Genomic DNA, 19,866 nt, shown 5'->3' with positions numbered 1-19,866 from the left:
CAGGCAACTCTTGGCACCGTATAATACATCTAATAGTTTTTATTATATATATATTACATGACAAAGTGGCATGGGAACTTTTCCTGGCTAGACCTGTCTCTCTCATTCCCTGGCCAGCGGTAAGCAGTGACCTCGTGCTAGGACGGAGTTCAGCACCTAGACACACTAAAGCCAGATCCAAATACTTCACAACTGCTTAAGAATCTTACAGAAAAATTTTACCAGATACTCAGCTGTCAATCTTTGTCAGCTAGGTAAAATACTAAAAAAATTTCTACGAAACACAAGTAGTTTGTGTGTGCTCAAGTGGAAGAGAGTCTAGAAGTGTTATTTTTGAAAAGTGAGAAAATGATTGTAGTGCTTGGGTAATAGAAATACTCTGAAATCATCAGGAAGAAGTGCGTGAGGATCAAATAGCATTAATGCTGTGGGCTTGTTTTCCAGCCTTCCTCTAGTCCAAAATGTGTAAGTGTGCACATGCATGAGTGTGTGTGTGTGTGTATTATACGTGCATGTAAATGCATATAGTAATACTTATGCTTTCCTGTGTGTCTACATGTGTCAGCATGCATGTACTGTACATGTGCATTCACACGTACTTGTGTATATATGCACGGGTTAATATGACGATTCTACATTATTAGTCACATTTTGTGTATGAGGAAGAAAACAGCAGCTGTCCTGTCTCAATTACTGAGGAAGCAAAAAAATTTCTCATAAAATTCTAGTGTTAGAAATCTTGCTGGACTTAGAATTCAAAGCCATGAAGCCAATATAGGTCACATACAGGAGAGGGAAATGGACTGGAAACCTTTTTCACAATGAACAAGTATATATTTATGAGCATGATGGAGTAAATTCTGGCAGTATAAGTATATGTCTGGTCAGCCCACGCCCTCCACACATTTCTAAAAGCTGATAAATTATTAAGAATCAAACATCCAGTAGGTTTCAGAGTAGCAGTCGTGTTAGTTTGTATCCGCAAAAAGAACAGAAGTACTTGTGGCCCCTTAGAGACTAACAAATTTATTTCAGCATGAGCTTTAGCTCACGAAAGCTCATGTTGAAATAAATTTGTTAGTCCTTACATCCAGTAGGGAAACTCTGTGGATCCTGCTACATAAAGGTAAAAGATTCCAATTCTGTGCAGCGGTGGGATGAAGCCTAATTTAACATGGAAGCTCTCTCTCTTGAGACATTTACAACTAAACAGAACAGAACACTAACCAGTGCTATGAAAAGCAAGCCCTTGGGTTGGCCTTTCAGTGGAATGAATATCAGCTGATGATCTAATTGGTCTATCTCAAGCTTTCTATAATTCTATGAGCCAATGTTACCAATGGGGAAGCTTTCAGGAGCTGAGCCAACACAACAGCAAATGTGAATGTCCGAGATAAGTGTCACCTCTAACTCTTGGACCTTATTTCAGTCTAATATTAAGTAAAATGGTCACTGATTTTGGTGGATGATTGACTAAAATCTAGCAACACTGGGAATGGCTTAGAGCTATTCGTGTGCCATGGTGACAGTGAAAGATTATTTTAAAAGGTGGGATACAAAACCAGCGGAATGACAAAAAATATACTATATTTTACTCACCTAAACTTAGATTTGGAGATCCGATGCCTGAAAGATAAGAGTTACTGTTAGTGCTTCTAAGTGAACTGTACACTCTAGACCTCCATGAGAACAGCAATAGAAAGAAATAAGAATAAGCACAATGGATTCCCAAAGCATACTGTTTTCCTCTTTGAACACTGTAACTCAATCCACGCCACTGGTGGTTGCCCTGGCAGAAGAAGAGTACAGTCTTGTTAGTAAGAGGAGTGGGAGTGATGACATGAACCTGAGGATTCCGTCACCTACATCATCAATGAAACAGCCCTTCTGTTATCTAAGAGGTCATTCTGATGCCAAGGGTTACCATAACCCTGTTACCAAATATCTTATACAAATGTGACCATCTTCTTCTTTTTCCTTTTGTCATTGAAGAGTTAGAGTCCTCGGATTTTACTTTAATATGAAATAAATGTATGTTAATATAGAAATATTAACACTTTGTCTTTATATAGCACTTTTCACCTGAGGCTCTCGGAGCACTTTGCAAAGGGTGTTGGTGGCAAATATCATCTTCATTTTGGTGAAACTAAGGTATAAAGGGTTATGACCAACAATTTCAAATTTGGATGCCTACAGTCACATGTAGTCATGTAAATTAAAGTGGCCTGATTTACAAAGGCACTGAGAGCCCACAGTTTCCATTGACTTCAGTGGAATTTGCGGGTGCTCAGCACCCTGGAAAATCAAACCACTTTCATCCTAAATATGTATTTTAGTGTCTAATTTGAGGCACCCAAGTTTAGTGACCTAGGTGACTTACTGCAAGTCACAGGTAAAGCCAAGAATAGACTCCCAATTCTTTTCTCTGATCATTACACTACCCTGCCTATTAACACACAAAAGTAAAGTTTAAATGACCTTAATGTAGCTGTGGAAAACAACAATAACCAAATAAAAACTCTTCAGAATATAAAGGGGAATCTGCACATGCTCTAGTCGGTGAGAAATTACTGTTGAGTTGCGCAGGAACGTCTCATCTTAAGGCTCCATCTAAGGAAACTGATACACTGCTGATGATAGTTGTCAGCAAAAGGTTCCCCTGAACCCACTTAAAAATTGTTTAGCTGCTTACATAGATGGGACAAAATCATTATGGAGTTTTAACCATCTCTTAACCATGCTTTTTATAGTGATGTTAAAAATGGTTTTGTCTCTGTGCAGGGAGATCTGTCACTGACAGACCAGAGGCCAGTGGGTCAGTTTCTTTATCTGGAAGGGATTTTAGAGATAGAAACATATTTCACCAGCAGATGGTCCAAATAAAGAAAAATCCTCTGCATTGAATGCATCTCTCCTGCTGTGTCATATGCAAGGAAGACTAGGTCACATACCAGCCTGCAGTGAATATAGATAACACCACAAAAATCTTCTAAATATAATGTATCTTCTAAATATAATACATTGCTGAAAAAAACAATGGGAGCTTAAAAGTGAATGGAGTAATGAGGTACATCCTTAATATTATGAGGTTCCAAATACTTAATTTGAAATAAGTTTTGTTTTGTTTTGAAAAGCCACCTCTATAGATTGTACAATATGTAGATTTAATGAATATTCAGCTTTAAAGAATGTTTTAAAACTATGACCTAAAACAAATCAGAATTTGTGAACATGCAATAGGAGAGAGAGAGCGCAGTCAGAGCAAGGGACAAGTCACAGAGAATGGAAAGAAGAAGTTAAAGGGTGTAAGAGAGAGATAGAAAGATGCACAGAGAATGAGAGGAAAGGTCACTCCCAGAGAACGGTAGGGAGGAACAAGGGAGAGAGGTGGAGAGAGGAAGATGTCATGGGGGATATGACCAATGGAAGGTGAAGGACAGAAGTTTAAAGACCTCTGGGGACCCCACGGGCTGAATTCAAGTGGCCTTCCGGCTTTACAAAAAAAGAGAGCTGTGTGGCATTTAAGGAACCTTTTATTTAGGTAAGCAAAAAGTTGTGGCAGGTGTTATACTTATCATGCATGTGATAATTACATCTCTGATGCACAAGGAGCTGCGGCAAAGTGTCTTCACTTCTCTATCAGACTAGCTAATAACCTTTCCACTGCTTTGGATGCCCTTCTGCTAGGGCAGAAGGTTTATCCCATGGTGGTGCTATATATCTATAGCAAAGGTCAGGGAAGGAAGAAGATATTTTTATCTAGAGCCAGAATAAAAGGGGGAAATGTGAATTCTGAAAACATAAGTTGTATAATATGATTGATTCTACAAACATGGAAACATTATGTACAGTAGGCCAGCCAGTCTGTAACACTCCTCTCAACTGACCCTTACTACCACAGGCCTCCTGCCTTTCAGAACCACAGTCATCCTTCTCACACAAAAACATGCCGTTATATCTATTTCCAGGGCCGCCCAGAGGATTCAGAGGGCCTGGGGCAAAGTGGGGGAGCTGCAGCACTTGTACTCACCCAGTGGTGGTCTGGGCCTTCCGCGGCATTTCGGTAGCGGGGGGCCCTTCAGTCGCTCTGCGTCTTCAGCAGCACTAAAGGGTCCTCTGCTGCTGAAATGCTGCCGAAGACCCAGCCTGCCGCTGGGCCAGTGCTTGGGGGCCCCTGCAGGGCCCTGGGCAAATTGCCCCACTTGCCCCTCCCTCCTCTGAGCAGCCCTGTCTATTTCTATTGCTGTCAACAGACTGGATTCTGGTCCCTTGTTACAAACCCTTTGTGCCACTCCAAAATTACACCTGCCTGAGGCTCAGAGCGGACAAAATTTAGTGCTAGACAAAGTGATGAGTTTAAGACCAATACTTCACAACCCTATTATGTTAGGAGCTTTATGTCACTGGAAAAGAGAGCTTCTCAGTTTTCCAGTGAAACACAGCTTTTACTTCTAGCTCTGGAAGGTCTTCAGATATTGGATCTTACAATCCTGACATTTAAAATACAGGAAAGCTATTTTAGATCATTATTAGATGTTTTTAGAGCTCTCTCTGAGCAAAGTTAGACTCACCTAAGTTTAAAGAAAGAAGGACGCCAAAATAGTCCCCTGTTTGGTTTTTAATTCCCTAAAACTTTTTAAAAATTATATCTCCATAAATCTGTAACATACAACAGATAGTATGTGGGGTACAAAGAGTTAATGAGTTCAGGGTGATCTGCATAAATCACAGAAATCTGCTATAGCCCAGATTCTTACTGACAAAACCGTTACACAACACCATCACACATCAGACCACCAAGTATTCCATAGGAGACAAACAGAAGGATGTTTATGAAGAAACGTGTGATACTCTGGTATGAAAGCTATACAGAAATAAAATCTATTGCACTGAGAATGGGGAGGATTAGGCACCAATATAACTGCATCTACCAGAACAGCAATTCTGGGAACACCTTACAGGTCTCCAAGCATGTAATATCAATCATGATATTGTACAGATATTCTCAGTGTACAGATTTTACCAAAATATAACCATGTAATTATTTGTCAACCTTGGTCACAGCTACTACTATACTGTATAACCTCTCAAGTAATTATCTTCCTGATGACCTATAAACCCCTATGGACACAACTAAAAGCTCTCAGAACATCAGTAGCATAGAAATTCACTTATTGTAACTCTAGGATGTACAAAACTTTTGGGATATTCATCATATCCAAGGAAGTGCATTGTTCAGACCTTAGATTTAACACTAATCCTAGTGTTGTGACACTGATTGCATGTTGATATGACACAGGTTAGTGGTGCAGTTAATGGTCAAACAGTAAAACAAAACTTTCCAGATAACATTTTTTCCTGATTAATTTAAAGGTGCTACAAAAATTCCTTGCTTGTTTCAACTCAGGATTTTGGAATGCCTGAAACAGAGACAACCACCAAAAGATCCCATTTTATACCTTTCATGTGACAAATGCATGCAACACAAATGCAGGACACTTTAAGAGGGTCAGTCAGTTTCAGGTATGTACCCAGCAATAAAACTAGTAAAATTGTTAGAGATGATTTCTGCTCTCAGATATGCCTGTGTAATTCCTATGGCAGTCGTTAAACCAAGCTCTTCTTTCAGGTACATTCTGTGTAACCCCATTAACATCAGTGGAGATGCACAGATGTAAGTGATGATAGTAACTGGCCCTTTGTGTATTAACTAAAGGCTTCTAGTAAACTGGGACACAGTACTGATGACAAAAGGATAGTTAACTTTGCTTCTAATAAGGGTTCAGATATTCCCACGACTCCACTGTGACTTGATGGGAAGATCTTTATTTGACAACTATACACAGTTTCCTGGCAGAATCAGTGAGCTGAAACAATGCCTGGAGATTGATGCCATTTCTCCTCTCCTGTTCTCTCACTGTAGTATTGCTCTGACTCCACGAGAATTAAAGAGCAACTCCAACCTGACTGGATGGGCACTGAATTGTACTGGAATGACAGCTGCTGGCCAGCAGTGGTAAGAGACAGCAGAGCATGTCCATAAAATCATAGAATCAAAGAAGATTAGAGTTTGAAGAGACCTTAGGAGGTCATCTAGTCCAACCTCCTGCTCAAAGCAGGACCAACCCCAACTAAATAATCCCAGCCAGGGCTTTAATAAGCTGGACCTTAAAAATCTCTAAGGATGGAGATTCCACCACCTCCCTCGGTAACCCATTCCAATACTTCACCCCCCTCCTAGTGAAATAGTATTTCCTAATATCCAATCTAGACCTTCCCCACTACAATTTGAGATAATTGCTCCTTGTTCTGTCATCTGCCACCACTGAGAACAGCCTAGCTCCATCCTCTCTGGAACCCTCCTTCAGGTAGTTGAAGGCTGCTATCAAATCCCCACTCACTCTTCTCTTCTGCAGACTAAATAAACCCAGTTTCCTCAGCCTCTCCTCATAAGTCATGTGCCCCAGCCCCTTGATCATTTCTGTTGCCCTCCACTGGACTCTCTCCAATTTATCCACAGCCTTTCTGTAGTGGGGGGCCCAAAACTGGATGCAGTACTCCAGATGTGGCCTCACCAGTGCCGAAGAGAGGACAAAAGACGGTTACTCACCTTGTAACTGGTGTTCTTCGAGATGTGTTGCTCATATCCATTCCAGGTAGGTGTGCGCGCCGCGCGTGCACGTTTGCCGGAAACTTTTTTACCCTAGCAACTCCAGTGGGCCGGCAGGTCGCCCCCTAGAGTGGCGCCACTATGGCACTTGATATATACCCCTGCCGGCCCGCCCGCTCCTCAGTTCCTTCTTGCCGGCTACTCCGACAGTGGGGAAGGAGGGTGAGTGTGGAATGGATATGAGCAACACATCTCGAAGAACACCAGTTACAAGGTGAGTAACTGTCTTTTCTTCTTCAAGTGATTGCTCATATCCATTCCAGGTAGGTGAATCCCAAGCCTTTCCTAGGCGGTGGGGTCGGAGTGAGAGGTCGCAGCCTGGAGCACTGCAGAGCCAAAGGCCGCATCATCTCTGGACTGCTGAACCAGGGCGTAATGGGAAGTGAATGTGTGGACCGATGACCAGGTCGCCGCCCTACAAATGTCTTGGATCGGCACGCGGGCAAGGAAAGCCAGCGATGATGCCTGCGCTCTGGTGGAGTGAGCAGTCACACGGCCCGTCGGAACGTGGGCCAGGTCATAACAGGTCCTGATACAGGAGGTAACCCTGGAAGATATCCTCTGCGAGGAAATCGGTAGTCCCTTGACCCGGTCCGCTACCGCCATGAATAACTGGGGGGACTTGCGGAACGGTTTGGTCCTGTCCACATAAAACGCTAGCGCCCGACGGACATCTAGCGAGTGGAGCTGTTGCTCCCTGCGGGATGAATGGGGCTTTGGGAAAAAGACGTGGAGGAAGATCTCCTGGTTAATGTGGAAAGCTGAGACCACCTTGGGAAGAAAGGCAGGGTGTGGTCTCAGCTGCACCTTGTCTTTATGGAAGACCGTATACGGGGGATCTACTGTGAGGGCCCGTAGTTCTGACACCCGTCTAGCTGAGGTGATGGCCACTAGGAAGGCGGTCTTCCATGAGAGATAGAGCAGGGAGCAAGTAGCTAACGGCTCAAATGGAGGACCCATGAGCCGAGTTAGAACCAGGTTGAGATCCCATGAAGGGGCAGGAGGGCGGACCTGTGGATAGAGACATTCCAGTCCCTTCGGGAATCTCGCCACCATAGGGTGGGAGAAGACGGAACGTCCGTCCCCTCCAGGATGAAACATGGAGATAGCCGCTAGGTGAACCCGAAGGGACGAAAACGCCAGACCCTGGGCCTTGAGGGACCAGATGTACTCCAGAATAGTGGTGATGGGAATCTCCATAGGGAGAAGACCTTTCTCCGAACACCAACAGGAGAAACGCTTCCACTTAGCCGAGTAAGTAGCCCTGGTGGAAGGCTTTCTACTGCCCAGGAGAACCTCCTGAACCGGGGTAGAGCAGCGTAACTCGGAGCCGGTCAACCACGCAGGAGCCATGCTGTAAGGTGCAGAGACCGAAGGTCTGGGTGACAGAGCCTGCTGTGGTCCTGGGTGATCAGGTCCGGATGAAGGGGCAGGGCAACTGGGTTGGCTACTGAGAGGTCCAGTAACATGGGGTACCAATGTTGTCTGGCCCACGCTGGAGCTATCAGAATCACACGAGCTCTGTCTCTGCGCACCTTGAGGAGGACCCTGTGTATCAGCGGAAAGGGAGGGAACGCGTAAAACAGGTGGGTTGCCCATGGGATCAGGAAGGCATCCGCTATAGACCTGGGCTCCCAACCCTGAAAGGAGCAGAATGTTCGACATTTCCTGTTCTCCATGGACGTGAAGAGGTCCATCCGGGGACGACCCCACCTCTGGAAGAGTGAGAGGGCGACGTCTGGACGGAGGGACCACTCATGCGAGCGGAAGGACCTGCTCAGTCGATCCGCTAGAGTGTTTCGTACTCCCGGGAGATAGGAGGTGGAAAGGTGAACAGCATGGGCTATACAAAACTCCCAGAGACGCATCGCCTCGAGACATAGGGGAGAGGACCTAGTGCCGCCCTGCTTGTTGATGTAGAACATGGTCGTCATGTTGTCAGTGAACACCGCGACACAACGACCTTGAAGGTGATGGACGAACGCTTGACAAGCAAGACGGACCGCTCTCAACTCCCGTATGTTGATGTGGAGGTCCAGCTCCTGAGGGGTCCACAGGCCCTGAGTTCTTCGGGCGCCGCAGTGCGCCCCCCAGCCCAGATCTGAGGCGTCCGTCGTCAGGGATGCCGAGGGCTGGGGCGGATGGAACGGGAGCCCCGCACAGACTACGGACTGGTCCAGCCACCACCGAAGGGAGTCCAGTACCCTTTGGGGAACGGTGACAACTGTGTCCAACGAATGTCTGGCCGGCCGGTACTGCGCGATGAACCAAGATTGAAGAGGCCTCATGCGGAGTCGGGCATACGCTGTCACGAATGTACAGGCCGCCATATGTCCCAGGAGGGCCAGACATGTTCTTAGAGAGGTCAGCGGGGCCGCCTGCAAGCGCAGAATGATGGCCGACAGCGACTGGAACCTGGGCAAGGGTAGCAAGGCCCTGGCTAGGGTAGAGTCCAGAACGGCCCCGATGAACTCTATCCTCTGCGTGGGGAGCAGAGTAGACTAGTCCACGTTGATCACGAGGCCCAGGGCAGCAAAGAGGCTGCTGATCCTGCGGACATGGTCGCGGACCTGCAGCTCCGATGTGCCCCGGATCAGCCAGTCGTCGAGGTAGGGGAACACATGAATGCGGCCACGCCGAACGTATGCGACGACGACTGCTATGCATTTTGTGAACACCCTTGGGGCCGTAGAGAGGCCAAACGGGAGGACCGCAAATTGATAATGTTGGCGGTTGACCACAAAGCGGAGGAAACGCCTGTGCTGGGGGGATATGGTGATATGGAAGTAAGCGTCCTGCATGTCGAGGGCGGCGTACCAGTCTCCGGGATCCAGGGATGGGATGATGGTTCCAAGGGATACCATACGGAACTTCAACTTTACCATATACTTGTTGAGTTCCCGCAGGTCGAGGATAGGCCTGAGGCCCCCCTTGGACTTGGGGATTAGAAAGTAGCGGGAATAAATCCCCTTGCCCTTCTCGCTCTCGGAACCTCCTCTATGGCTCCCTTGACGAGGAGCGTCTGCACCTCCTGATGGAGGAATTGCTCGTGAGAGGGGTCCCTGAAGAGGGACGAGGGTGGTGGGTGGGGGGGGGGTGATGAAAACTGCAGGCGATAACCGGCCTGCACAGTGTGCAAGACCCAACGGTCCGATGTTATTTGGGTCCACGCCGGGAGGAAAAATGAAAGACAGTTGGAAAACTGCGGGGAAGGATCCGGAGGGGAAACTGGTACTGTGCCCTTGGCGCACCTTCAAAATGAAGGCTTGGGTCCGGGAGGGGCCTTGGCGGAGCCTTGGTTTTGCCCCGTTTGGCCACCCGACTGTCTGTGTCGGTTGTTCCTGCCGCGGCGCCTAGTGAGGTCCTGCCGCGGACGGAACTGAGGATACGGCCGACACTGCTGTTGTGGGTTCTGCTGCCGGAATGGCCTGCGCTGTGTCGCAGGCATATGCATCCCCAAAGACCGTATTATGACCCTATTGTCTTTAAGGTCCTTTAGTCTGGGGTCTGTCTCAGCAGAAAACAGGCCCTGGCCTTCGAAGGGAGGTCCTATATAGTATGCTGGAGCTCTGGCGGAAGGCCAGAGACCTGAAGCCAGGAAATGCAGCGCATCATAAGCCCCGAGGCAAGGGTCCAAGCGGCCGAGTCCGCAGCATCTAAGGAGGCTTGTAGTAAGGTCCTCGCTACCTTTTTGCCCTCATCCAGAATGGTGGTAAACTCCTGACGGGCGTCCTGCGGTAACAGCTCTGCAAATTTTCCCGCCGCCACCCAAGAGTTAAAGGAGTAGCGGCTAAGGAGGGCCTGCTGGTTCGAGACCCTGAGCTGTAGCGCCCCCGCTGAATAGACCTTGCGGCCCAGGAGGTCCATCCGCCTCGCCTCCTTAGACTTGGGCGCTGGGGCCTCTTGACCATGGCGCTCCCTGTCGTTCACCGACTGGACCACAAGGGAGCAGGGTGTCGGGTGAACGTGCAGGTATTCATAGCCCTTCGAGGGGGCCATGTACTTCCTTTCCACTCCTCGAGCGGTCGGAGGGATGGAGGCCGGTGACTGCCAGATAGTAGCGGTGTTGGCCTGAATAGTCTTGATGAAAGGCAGGGCCACTCTGGTGAGCGCATCGGCGGAGAGGATGCTCACCACAGGGTCCTCGATTTCAGAGACCTCCTCTGCTTGAATGTCCAGGTTCTGTGCCACGCGTCGGAGGAGGTCCTGGTGTGCCCTAAGATCTAGAGGGGGAGGGCTGGAGGACGAGGTACCCGCCACTGCCTCATCAGGGGAAGATGACGAGGAAATCCCTGGCAACAGAGCGTCCACGGGGGGTTCTGTCTGGGGCTGCACCTCCGTCACTGGAGGGAGCTCTGGGTCCTGGTGGCTGGACCTGTCTTCTGCTTCCGGGGAGGGAGGGGGTCTAGACACCGTTGCCTCTGGTGGCCTGCGTTCCGCTGCAGGGCGGGGAGTGATATGTTGCGGACCCTGGGCTTGGTGGTACGCCCATGGGGTCCAAAACCCCCAATGTTGAGGCCCTCGTTCCTGAGGTGGAGGGTCCTGAAACAGGGCCGAGTGTCTGTCCTGGTCCAGCGTATAGGCGCTCTCCGCCTGAGAGGACACGGATGGTTCCCTTGAAGGCCACGGAGGTGCTGAGCCAGTTTGATAGACCTCTCTATATGCCGACGCCGACGATCTGCTTGGTGCCGAGGATTGGTACCACCAGCCGTACCGGTGCCGGGATCGGGACCGGGAACGGCGTGGTAGTCGGTGCCGGGATCCGGATTGGGATCTGCCTCGAGGTCGGCGCCGAGAGCGGGACCGCGATCTTCGTTCAGCGCGGTGCCGGGATGGCAGTGGGGACCGGGACCTGTCACCAACGTGGTGCCGGGAGGTCGACCGGGATCGGGACCTACCACCGGCTCGGTGCCGGGAGGTCGACCGAGGAGCTGAACGCCGAGATGAATGGCTCCTAGAGTCTCGGTGCTGGTGGTAAGAGGAGCCAGACCGGGACCGTGCAGATGCTGATCGGTGCCGTGAGTGCGACCGGTACCGCCGAGAATGGTGCCGGGACTACGAGCGGCGCCCAGAGCGCGAGCGATCACGTCTCCGGGGCGATCGGTGCCTGGACTCCGGAGACAGTGCTCTCAGCATCGGTTTGCCTCTGGAGGTTCCTCGTCCCGGGGGTGCCATGGTTTGAGGCTGCGATGGCTCCGTGAGCGCTATCAAGTCCCGTGCCGAGGCAAAGGTCTCCGGCGTAGATGGGACTAACAGCTCGACCCTTGATCTCAAGGGGGAGCTAGGAGGGGCTGGACTCGACGGACCTTCCGGACCCGGAGTCGACAGCAGCCCTGCAGGCGGTGCCGCGGCCAAGGTAGGTGCCGGGTGTTCCACTGGAGCCTGCCTAGATGGTGTTGCAGATTTCGAGGGTCTTGGGTCTGCTCCCGGTGCCGGGGATGGACGGTGCCGGGGAGTCTTGCCGGTGCCGGCGCGGTCCGGTGCCAGAGTAGAAGTGGCCGGTTGCGCCGCCGGTACCGGAGTCAGTGCCGCTTCCATTAGGAGAGCGCGGAGTCTTTGATCCCTCTCCTTCTTTGTGCAAGGCTTAAAGGCCTTGCATATACGACACTTCTCAATGATGTGCGATTCCCTCACGCACTTGAGGCACGTGTCGTGGGGATCGCTAGTCGGCATCGGCTTCTTGCATGCCGAGCACTGCTTGAAGCCCGGCGAACAAGGCATGAGCCCGGTGCCGGGCGCTGGGAAGGGCAACGGCCCACCCGCGAACAAGTTATACAACTATATACAATAAACAACTAACTAATATACTACTTTAAACTGTCTATAAAACTATTTACAACTACGACTACCAACAGTGTACAAGAGAGCTAGGTACGTGGAGGACAGCAACCCGCACTCCACAGTTCCAGCAACCGACACGGCGGTAAGAAGGAACTGAGGAGCGGGCGGGCCGGCAGGGGTATATATCAAGTGCCATAGTGGCGCCACTCTTGGGGGCGACCTGCCGGCCCACTGGAGTTGCTAGGGTAAAAAAGTTTCCGGTAAACATGCACGCGCGGCGCGCACACCTACCTGGAATGGATATGAGCCATCACTCAAGAATAATCACTTCCCTTGATCTGCTGGCAGTGTTCCTACTAATGCAGCCCAATATGTTGTTAGCCTTCTTGGCAATAAGGGCACACTGTTGACTCATATCCAGCTTCTCGTCCACTGTAATCCCCAGGTCCTTTTCTACCGAACTGCTGCCTAGCCAGCCAGTCCCCAGCCCGTAGCAGTGCATGGGATTCTTTCGTCCTAAGTGCAGGACTCTGCATTGTACTTGTTGAACCCCATCGGATTTATTTTGGCCCAATCCTCCAATTTGTCTAGATCACTCTGAACCCTATCCCCACCCTCCAGTGTATCTACCTCTCCCACCAGCTTAGTGTCATTCGCAAACTTGTTGAGGGTGAAATCTATCCCCAAATCCCCAAATCTGTCCTGCTGAAATCTTAAGGTGATTTGCTACTCAAGGAGTTACACCGCAGGTTGCGAAACTAGACTGGGGTTTTAGAGTCTAATGGATACTCTAGACCTGACTGTGAAGCAAGGGTGAGGGGAGTGGGGTGGTTCAGGCTAGTCACAGAGTTGGAAATGTGAAGGATCCTCCTCTATAAAGCCAACCTACTGTCCTCTATACACACATCTCAAGAGGTAACGGGCTTTGGCCATGAGTACCAATGGTCCAGGCTGTGATACTTGGGAGGGTCGTAGACAAGAAAGAGAAACAAGGGCCAAGTGTTTGCATTTTCCTACTGAACTCAGCAGTGAGTTTCTGGGCTTTTGGCAGAGATTTCTTACCATTGCTCCTGATGTGGCAGCAACCAGAGATCTTGCAGCAGCAAAGACATCTTTTCAGACACGATTTGCTTGTCAAGCCCAGAACAGCAGCAGCCGTGGCAGACAACAAACCTGCATGTGATCAGCTCTTCCCCCTTCTCCACAGACGCCTGTGCTGACTGTTCTAGGAGTTGCAAAGGAATTATTCTGCCAGCCAGAAGAGCACAAGGAAAAGCACCCAGGGAAATACACTGATGGATCAGTTGCTGCCAAGAGCATTCATTATTTACAAGATTTTCAGGACATAGCATATTCAATTGAAAAGCCAGTGTAGCTCATTTATTTTGTTTTATTCTGGCTTTTTTGTTTTAAACCCCCCGTGGAAAACGGTTGGACTATACCAGAATTGAAAGCAAATTCTGACCAAGAAGAAAATGCCAAATGGCTGATTGTTCCAATGAAAACTGATCATTTGAAGCTGTTTCTTTCTTTGAGTTCAAATGCTTCAACCCTCTACTGTAGCCTCCTGAAACATGAGTCTCAGCAAGGGTTTTTCTATAGATCAGCCACTCATACAAAAGCAAGAGCTTCATGTCACCCTATGTATTTCCAGTTGTACTGGAGGACTAGATTTCATGGATGCACCTAGTTCAAAATTCAGTTCCAGTGAGGCTAATATTAAGCATGGGTCACTACATGACCTCAGAAATCTAAGCTACAAGAACATGGGCTCCAAATTAAACTTATATCTGTAGGGAATTCATATGATCTTCTGATAAAAATGCAGCATCTCAGATAAATTACTCACTGCTGGGAAGCCCTGTGACTAAGGCTGCTCCTTAATCCAAAATCCATTGCTCCTAGGTCTAGGTTTAACACCAGTTTATTTGTTGCAGAGTATCATGGGAAACGCATTTCAATACACCTTTTTAAAATAGGTTAGTCACAGCTGTGGTGAGAAAGAGGTAAGGTTAGGGTTACCGCTTTCAAATTTTGTCTTTGGGATAAAACTGTTATGTTACCATTCCAATGCAGATGTTATCACAGTGTGAGGCAACGTCATGGTATGAGTGACGTCATGTTGGCACTGCAGAAGTTTTGGGATGCTTGTAGATGGTTCTTGATAGTCTTATCAAATTCAGAACGGTCCCAAAACCTGATATGTATTACAACCACCCTAGGCATTGTGAGCCAAACCCATCCCTGATATAACTCCATGGAATTACCCCAGGGATGAATTTGACACGGATATTTTGTTTTTGTTTTGATAAACTGGATGTAAAGCACATTAACCAAATCAAGAAATCCAAATTTAACTCTTCCTAGAACTCCTGTTGGTTCTAAGGTTAGCATCACTCCAGACAGCTCAGCTGAAGAAGGCACTTGCTCTAGGCTTAGGTACTATAGAAGATAGAAGTTTCTTTGGAGGATGATTCACCAGGAAACTACTTCTGCTGGAGGGGTGCTCTCCTGATCTCACTGAGAACATATCTCCATGAAGTCAGGTAAGGCTGTCAAGGGAGATTTCCATTTCCAAAAGAGATGATTGGAACTGGCTTCTTGTGTTGATATTTCTGCCATTCACAGACCTTTTTTTAAGGTTCTACTACTTCATATAAGAACAGAAAGAACATCCGGTAATTCTAAGTTATCTTTAATAACATTGCTTTTCCTTTCCTTCTTCCAAGGGCACGTCTTCCTCTTTTCATAAGTACATTCTGATGGTGAGGTTGACTTGCCAAACTGACAGAGTTAAATACCCTTTAGCTGGATGTCACTAAAAAAATCAACTTTGACTTGAAATCTCCCTACTGCTCCTGTCATGTCCGGTTGTAGTTTGCCCAGCATGATCTCTGCCCTCTGGGAAAAAATGTGCTTATAACAAGATGAAAGTGACTCATTGCCACTGAGATTTTACCAGATTTGTGGAAATGATAATTTGCCTAAAAGACAAACTGAAGCTTTACAAAGCTCATCTAGTTATTTCATTTGTGCACGCAAATTCCAGTGGAAAGATGAACTCACAAAGTTCTGCTAAAAAGTACAGGTCAGATCTTCAGATGGAGTAAATGGGCATCGCTCAATGGAAGCCAAATGAACCAAAAAAGAAAAAAAAAAAAAAAGCCTGTTAGGAACTGAAGATATGGCCCTACAGACTTGTTTGAAAGATTCAGCATTCTTCGTACAAGAATTGCCCCTGTATTTTAGAACAAATTGAGCTAATCACTATTTCCCTATTATCAGGCTAAGTCCTGAAGTCCTTACTCAGCCTCTCCTCAAGGAATACACTCATTGAACTTAATAGGTCAAATTGTGAAATTCTTACATAATTTTTCACACGCTCCATGGTGTATTTTGGCTTACATGAGGATTGAACAAGGACTTAATAGGAACTTCAGGATTTGGTACATCCTAACAATCTGAACTTCAGACTTCTTGCTGCCTGAGAGGGAGACATGACAACTACAATAAACTAGAGATGGGCCCAAGCATCTAAAGTTGGAGAGTTTTCAGATCCAGATTATTGGTTCAGGCCCATTATTAAGACAGGAACCATTGGCAAAATGTGGAGCTCAGTCCAGATTTGAGTTTGGATTTCAAACACACTGGTGTGGTCTCTTATTATCCTGGTGGCAGGGAGCATCTTCCATTTCCCTGATGCTTGGGACAGTATCAATGGGGCCTAGAGTAACCTGCACCCAGTCGTCTTTTGGCCAAAGAAAAGTTTTCTAAGATTCTAGTCTTTTTTTGGAGGAAGGAATGTGAACCCCCTCTCCATAAAACTGTATTGGCTTCAATTTCCCACTATGTTTGAGATGTTCTCAGATATAGTGGAGAGTGGTAACTGCAGAGAGATGGCTGCATCTCCCTCCTTGATCCTCAGCTGTCCAAGCCTGGTAGAATTTAGAACAGCAATGGGCCTGTCTTAATTTCTACCATAGTTGAGGATAAGGTGTAAAGGAACTTTGCTCCACCATGCACCTTCCTGTCCATGCCCAGCCCCTGGATTTCCCCTGACATGTCCTGTCCTTACACTTTGGGTAGGTGGATAGCTGGAGCAGAAAGTAGCAAAGTGGAATTTTCCACTGGTCATCTCTGGCTATTTTAGGCCCACTTTGCACCCCACAGAAACATATATCTAAGAACCTGATTACCTACAGAACTGAGTGTTAGCCTCAGTATCCTGGCCACTTTCCAATTAAGGTAACTCTACTCTAGCTGTCAAAATCCCCTCTGCAGTTTCAACATAGGACAAGTCATCCTTCATGTCTCCTAAACCCATGAATGTGCAGTGTCTCTTGGCACTTTCAGATAGCTGTCACTTTTCACCCTGAAGGTGGTTGCACTTCAGTGCTGGAAAAGTGAACCCTACATACACAGACCATGAAAAGCTTTAGGATCCTTTGGGATGAAAAGCATGATATGAATGCACATTGTAATATTAAATTATAGGTGACTATATAGACATTATAATACATTTGCCATTTTTATTATTATTTGTATTACGCTCACGCCTAAGGACCTCACTGTGACAAGCACTATACACTCAAAGGAAAAAAGAGACAGTCCCTGCCACAAAGAGCTCACAATCTAAATATGCAAAAGACAACAGGTGGATGCAGCAGACAGAGGGAGCACAAGGAAAAAGGATAAATAATTTTTCATGAGGTTTTTGAGCTGGGTGATGAAAACAAACTGCACTTGCAAATAACTTTGTGCACACCAGATAAGTAATTACAGATGGTGTCAACTGCTGACCAATATTATGGGGCCTAAATTATGCTTGTATAGTATAGGTCCCAGGGAGCTTGAGGCAGATTTTTGCCTCCCTGAGTTCTCCAGTTTGCAAGGGGACTGTGCAGGCTGCACCACAGGTGTGCTGGGCCTGTTCTGCAGGGCAATTGAGGTAGTGATGTCACTTATAATCCCACCTACCACTTCCTCCCTTTGGCATGACATATGCTCCTGGGTGCACACTGACGTAGCATTGTGCCTGCAGTTGTGACCAGTCCTTGTGAGAGCCATGCAAGAGGGTGAGAGAAAATGCCTTTTCCCTCTGCTTTGCACTCACACAAGGGAGTGCCATAGTCCAGCACATATTTTAAATACCTTCCAGAAATACTGTCTCACATATTTTGCATATGTGCCCAATAGATTTTATGACTCATAGCATTTTTTCTGACTGAGGTACTTCTATGTCGTCATTACCATTTTTATAAGAAGAGGTATTGTGCTATGTACAGTAATCAGAGCTTGATGTGTAGTACAAATCCCATTAGTCCTGATAAAAGCACTGTGCATTGAACTGAGAACATATCAAGAATTCTGGAATCTGGATCCATCACTTTTAAATGGATACTTTTCAAAATAAAAATATGTGGCCCAATGCTGCAACTCTTGAGGCTTGCAGGTTTGTGACCACAGATATATATTTAAATTATGTTATCTGTTTTATTAATAACACCTTAAGTAATTAAACCTGAAATAATTCTGAATATCAAAATGATTTTACATAATATATAATGTTTGCTTGCTTTTTACCTGTCACTCAGCTCATTAAATCAGACTAGTCAGTTTCACTCTTTGGTTCTCATGTGCTAGCCAGAACAATGTCATTCTGTCTGGGTATCTATCAATACAGGAGAATGTTTAATTTAAAAACAAAACAAAACAGTTTTCATCAACTTAAAAAAAAGTAAATTATAGGGCTTGTCTACATGCCAGAATAGCTATTACTGATTAACTCCATGTGCAGACATTCATATTTCAGAATAAGAATATTACTTATTCTGAAAATCTTATTCTGGAATAAGAGTGTCCTCAGATGAAGTTAATCAGGAATAGTTAATCCACTTCAAATTTACACCCTACCTTATTCTGCTTTAATTTTCATTTGTATATAAGACCATGGGAACAGTTCTTTTTATAGTGCACCTGATTCTGGTCTAATTAACACTTGTGTAAATCCTAAATCCCTCCACTGAGATCAAGAGTCACTCTGGATTTACCTGACTGAGATCAGAATGTGGCCTATTAGTTTTCGTAACTCAACATGTACCATTTTCTTGTTTAAAAACCCTTAAGTTTGCATTTAAAATATTTGGACTTAACCCTTTAAATCAATCTCGCATGCAGTAAAAGCAACATCGATATCTTTATATATGTACTCACGCCAGCCTAGCACCGCAGTTTTCTCCTTCAATATCTGCTCCTGCCACATTGTCTGTGTTCACGGACTCAGTCTCACTTGTAGGCATGCTCACTGCAAAGGTCAAAGTGAAGAAAAAGCAAAGAGCTGGTGATTACTTTGTAACACATCTATTAGCAACCAATGACAATGGAAGTGCCAGCTTAGCAAAGGACTCTAAGTAGCAACATCTGAGCCTTATGCATTGCACCCTACCAAATTCATGGTCCATTTTTATCAATTTCACAGTCACAGGATTTTAAAAATAATAAATTTCATGGTTTCAGATGTTTAAATCTGAAATTTTAAGGTATTGTAACCGTGGGGGTCCCGACCCAAAAGGGAGCTGTAGTGGTGGTGAGGTCATAAGGCTATTGTGGCGGGGGCGTCACTTACTTATGAAGTGCTGCCTTCAGAGCTGGACTGCTGGACGGTGGCTGCTGGCCAGGCACCCAACTCTGAAGGCAGCTCCACTGCCCAGCAGCAGCACAGAGATGAGGGTCACATGGTATGGGGGAAGGGCTGCCACTTTTTTGGGGACGGCAGGGCCAGCCTTATGGGTGGATGTCACGGTCAAGAGGATGCTGTGGTCATCTCTCCCCACACACAGCCAGCCCAAGACCCCTTTGACCCTGAGCACTGGACCTGGAGCCCGGAAGGGGCAGAGCTGAGGATGTCCCAGCCAGGAGCTCCTACTCTGTGGCAAACTCCAGCTGCTAGTTCTGCCGGGCTGCTGCTAGTGGCAGCGCTGCCTTCAGAGCTGGGCTCCCACTCAGCAGCCGTTGAGCTTCTTGCAGCTGGGGGAGGTTCTTGGAGGTGGGTCTGACCTGGCCCCAGTAGTAGCTCCTGCAGAGGAAGAGGAAGTCCCATCCCTTCCTATCCTGGCCAGGACTAGCAGCTGGAGCCTGGTGCAGAGTAGGAGCCTCTGGGTGTGGTGCAAGTCCTGCCCCTCCTCTACAATAGCCAGATTTCACAGGGGAGGTCAGAATTCATGGTCCGTGATGCGTTTTCCACTGTCATGAATTTGGTAGGGTCCTACTTATGCAGTTTGCTGAGCAAGTCTGTGGCCTTATTGCATAGGTCAGGCCAGGCAGGTATAACTTAAGTATATACACAAGTTCCCCAATCAGAAAAGAGTGGGACAAGAGCTGCTGCTCTGTTTCTTTCAGTGAATTAGTCCCTTGAA

General features: G+C 47.1%; 1 protein-coding gene across 13 annotated transcripts in view; it reads right to left on the bottom strand.

Moving 5' to 3' along the window:
• Positions 1–19,866, bottom strand: part of CACNA1C (calcium voltage-gated channel subunit alpha1 C) — an 882,295-nt gene that overhangs the window by 271,832 nt on the left and 590,597 nt on the right. For all 13 annotated transcript variants that reach the window (XR_007768991.1, XM_050920782.1, XM_050920762.1 and 10 more), the window contains 2 exons: positions 18,665–18,755; positions 1,600–1,626 (listed from right to left, as the gene is read on the bottom strand). Coding sequence is in view for 12 of the 13 variants with exons in the window: in XM_050920782.1 (XP_050776739.1) it covers positions 1,600–1,626; positions 18,665–18,755 (118 nt within the window). In the remaining variant the exon portion in view is untranslated. The remainder of the gene's footprint in view (positions 1–1,599; positions 1,627–18,664; positions 18,756–19,866) is intronic.

This window comes from Gopherus flavomarginatus, chromosome 1 (genome assembly GCF_025201925.1).
Source record: "Gopherus flavomarginatus isolate rGopFla2 chromosome 1, rGopFla2.mat.asm, whole genome shotgun sequence".
NCBI lineage: Eukaryota > Metazoa > Chordata > Testudines > Testudinidae > Gopherus > Gopherus flavomarginatus.
This window is presented reverse-complemented; position numbering and strand designations above follow the sequence as displayed.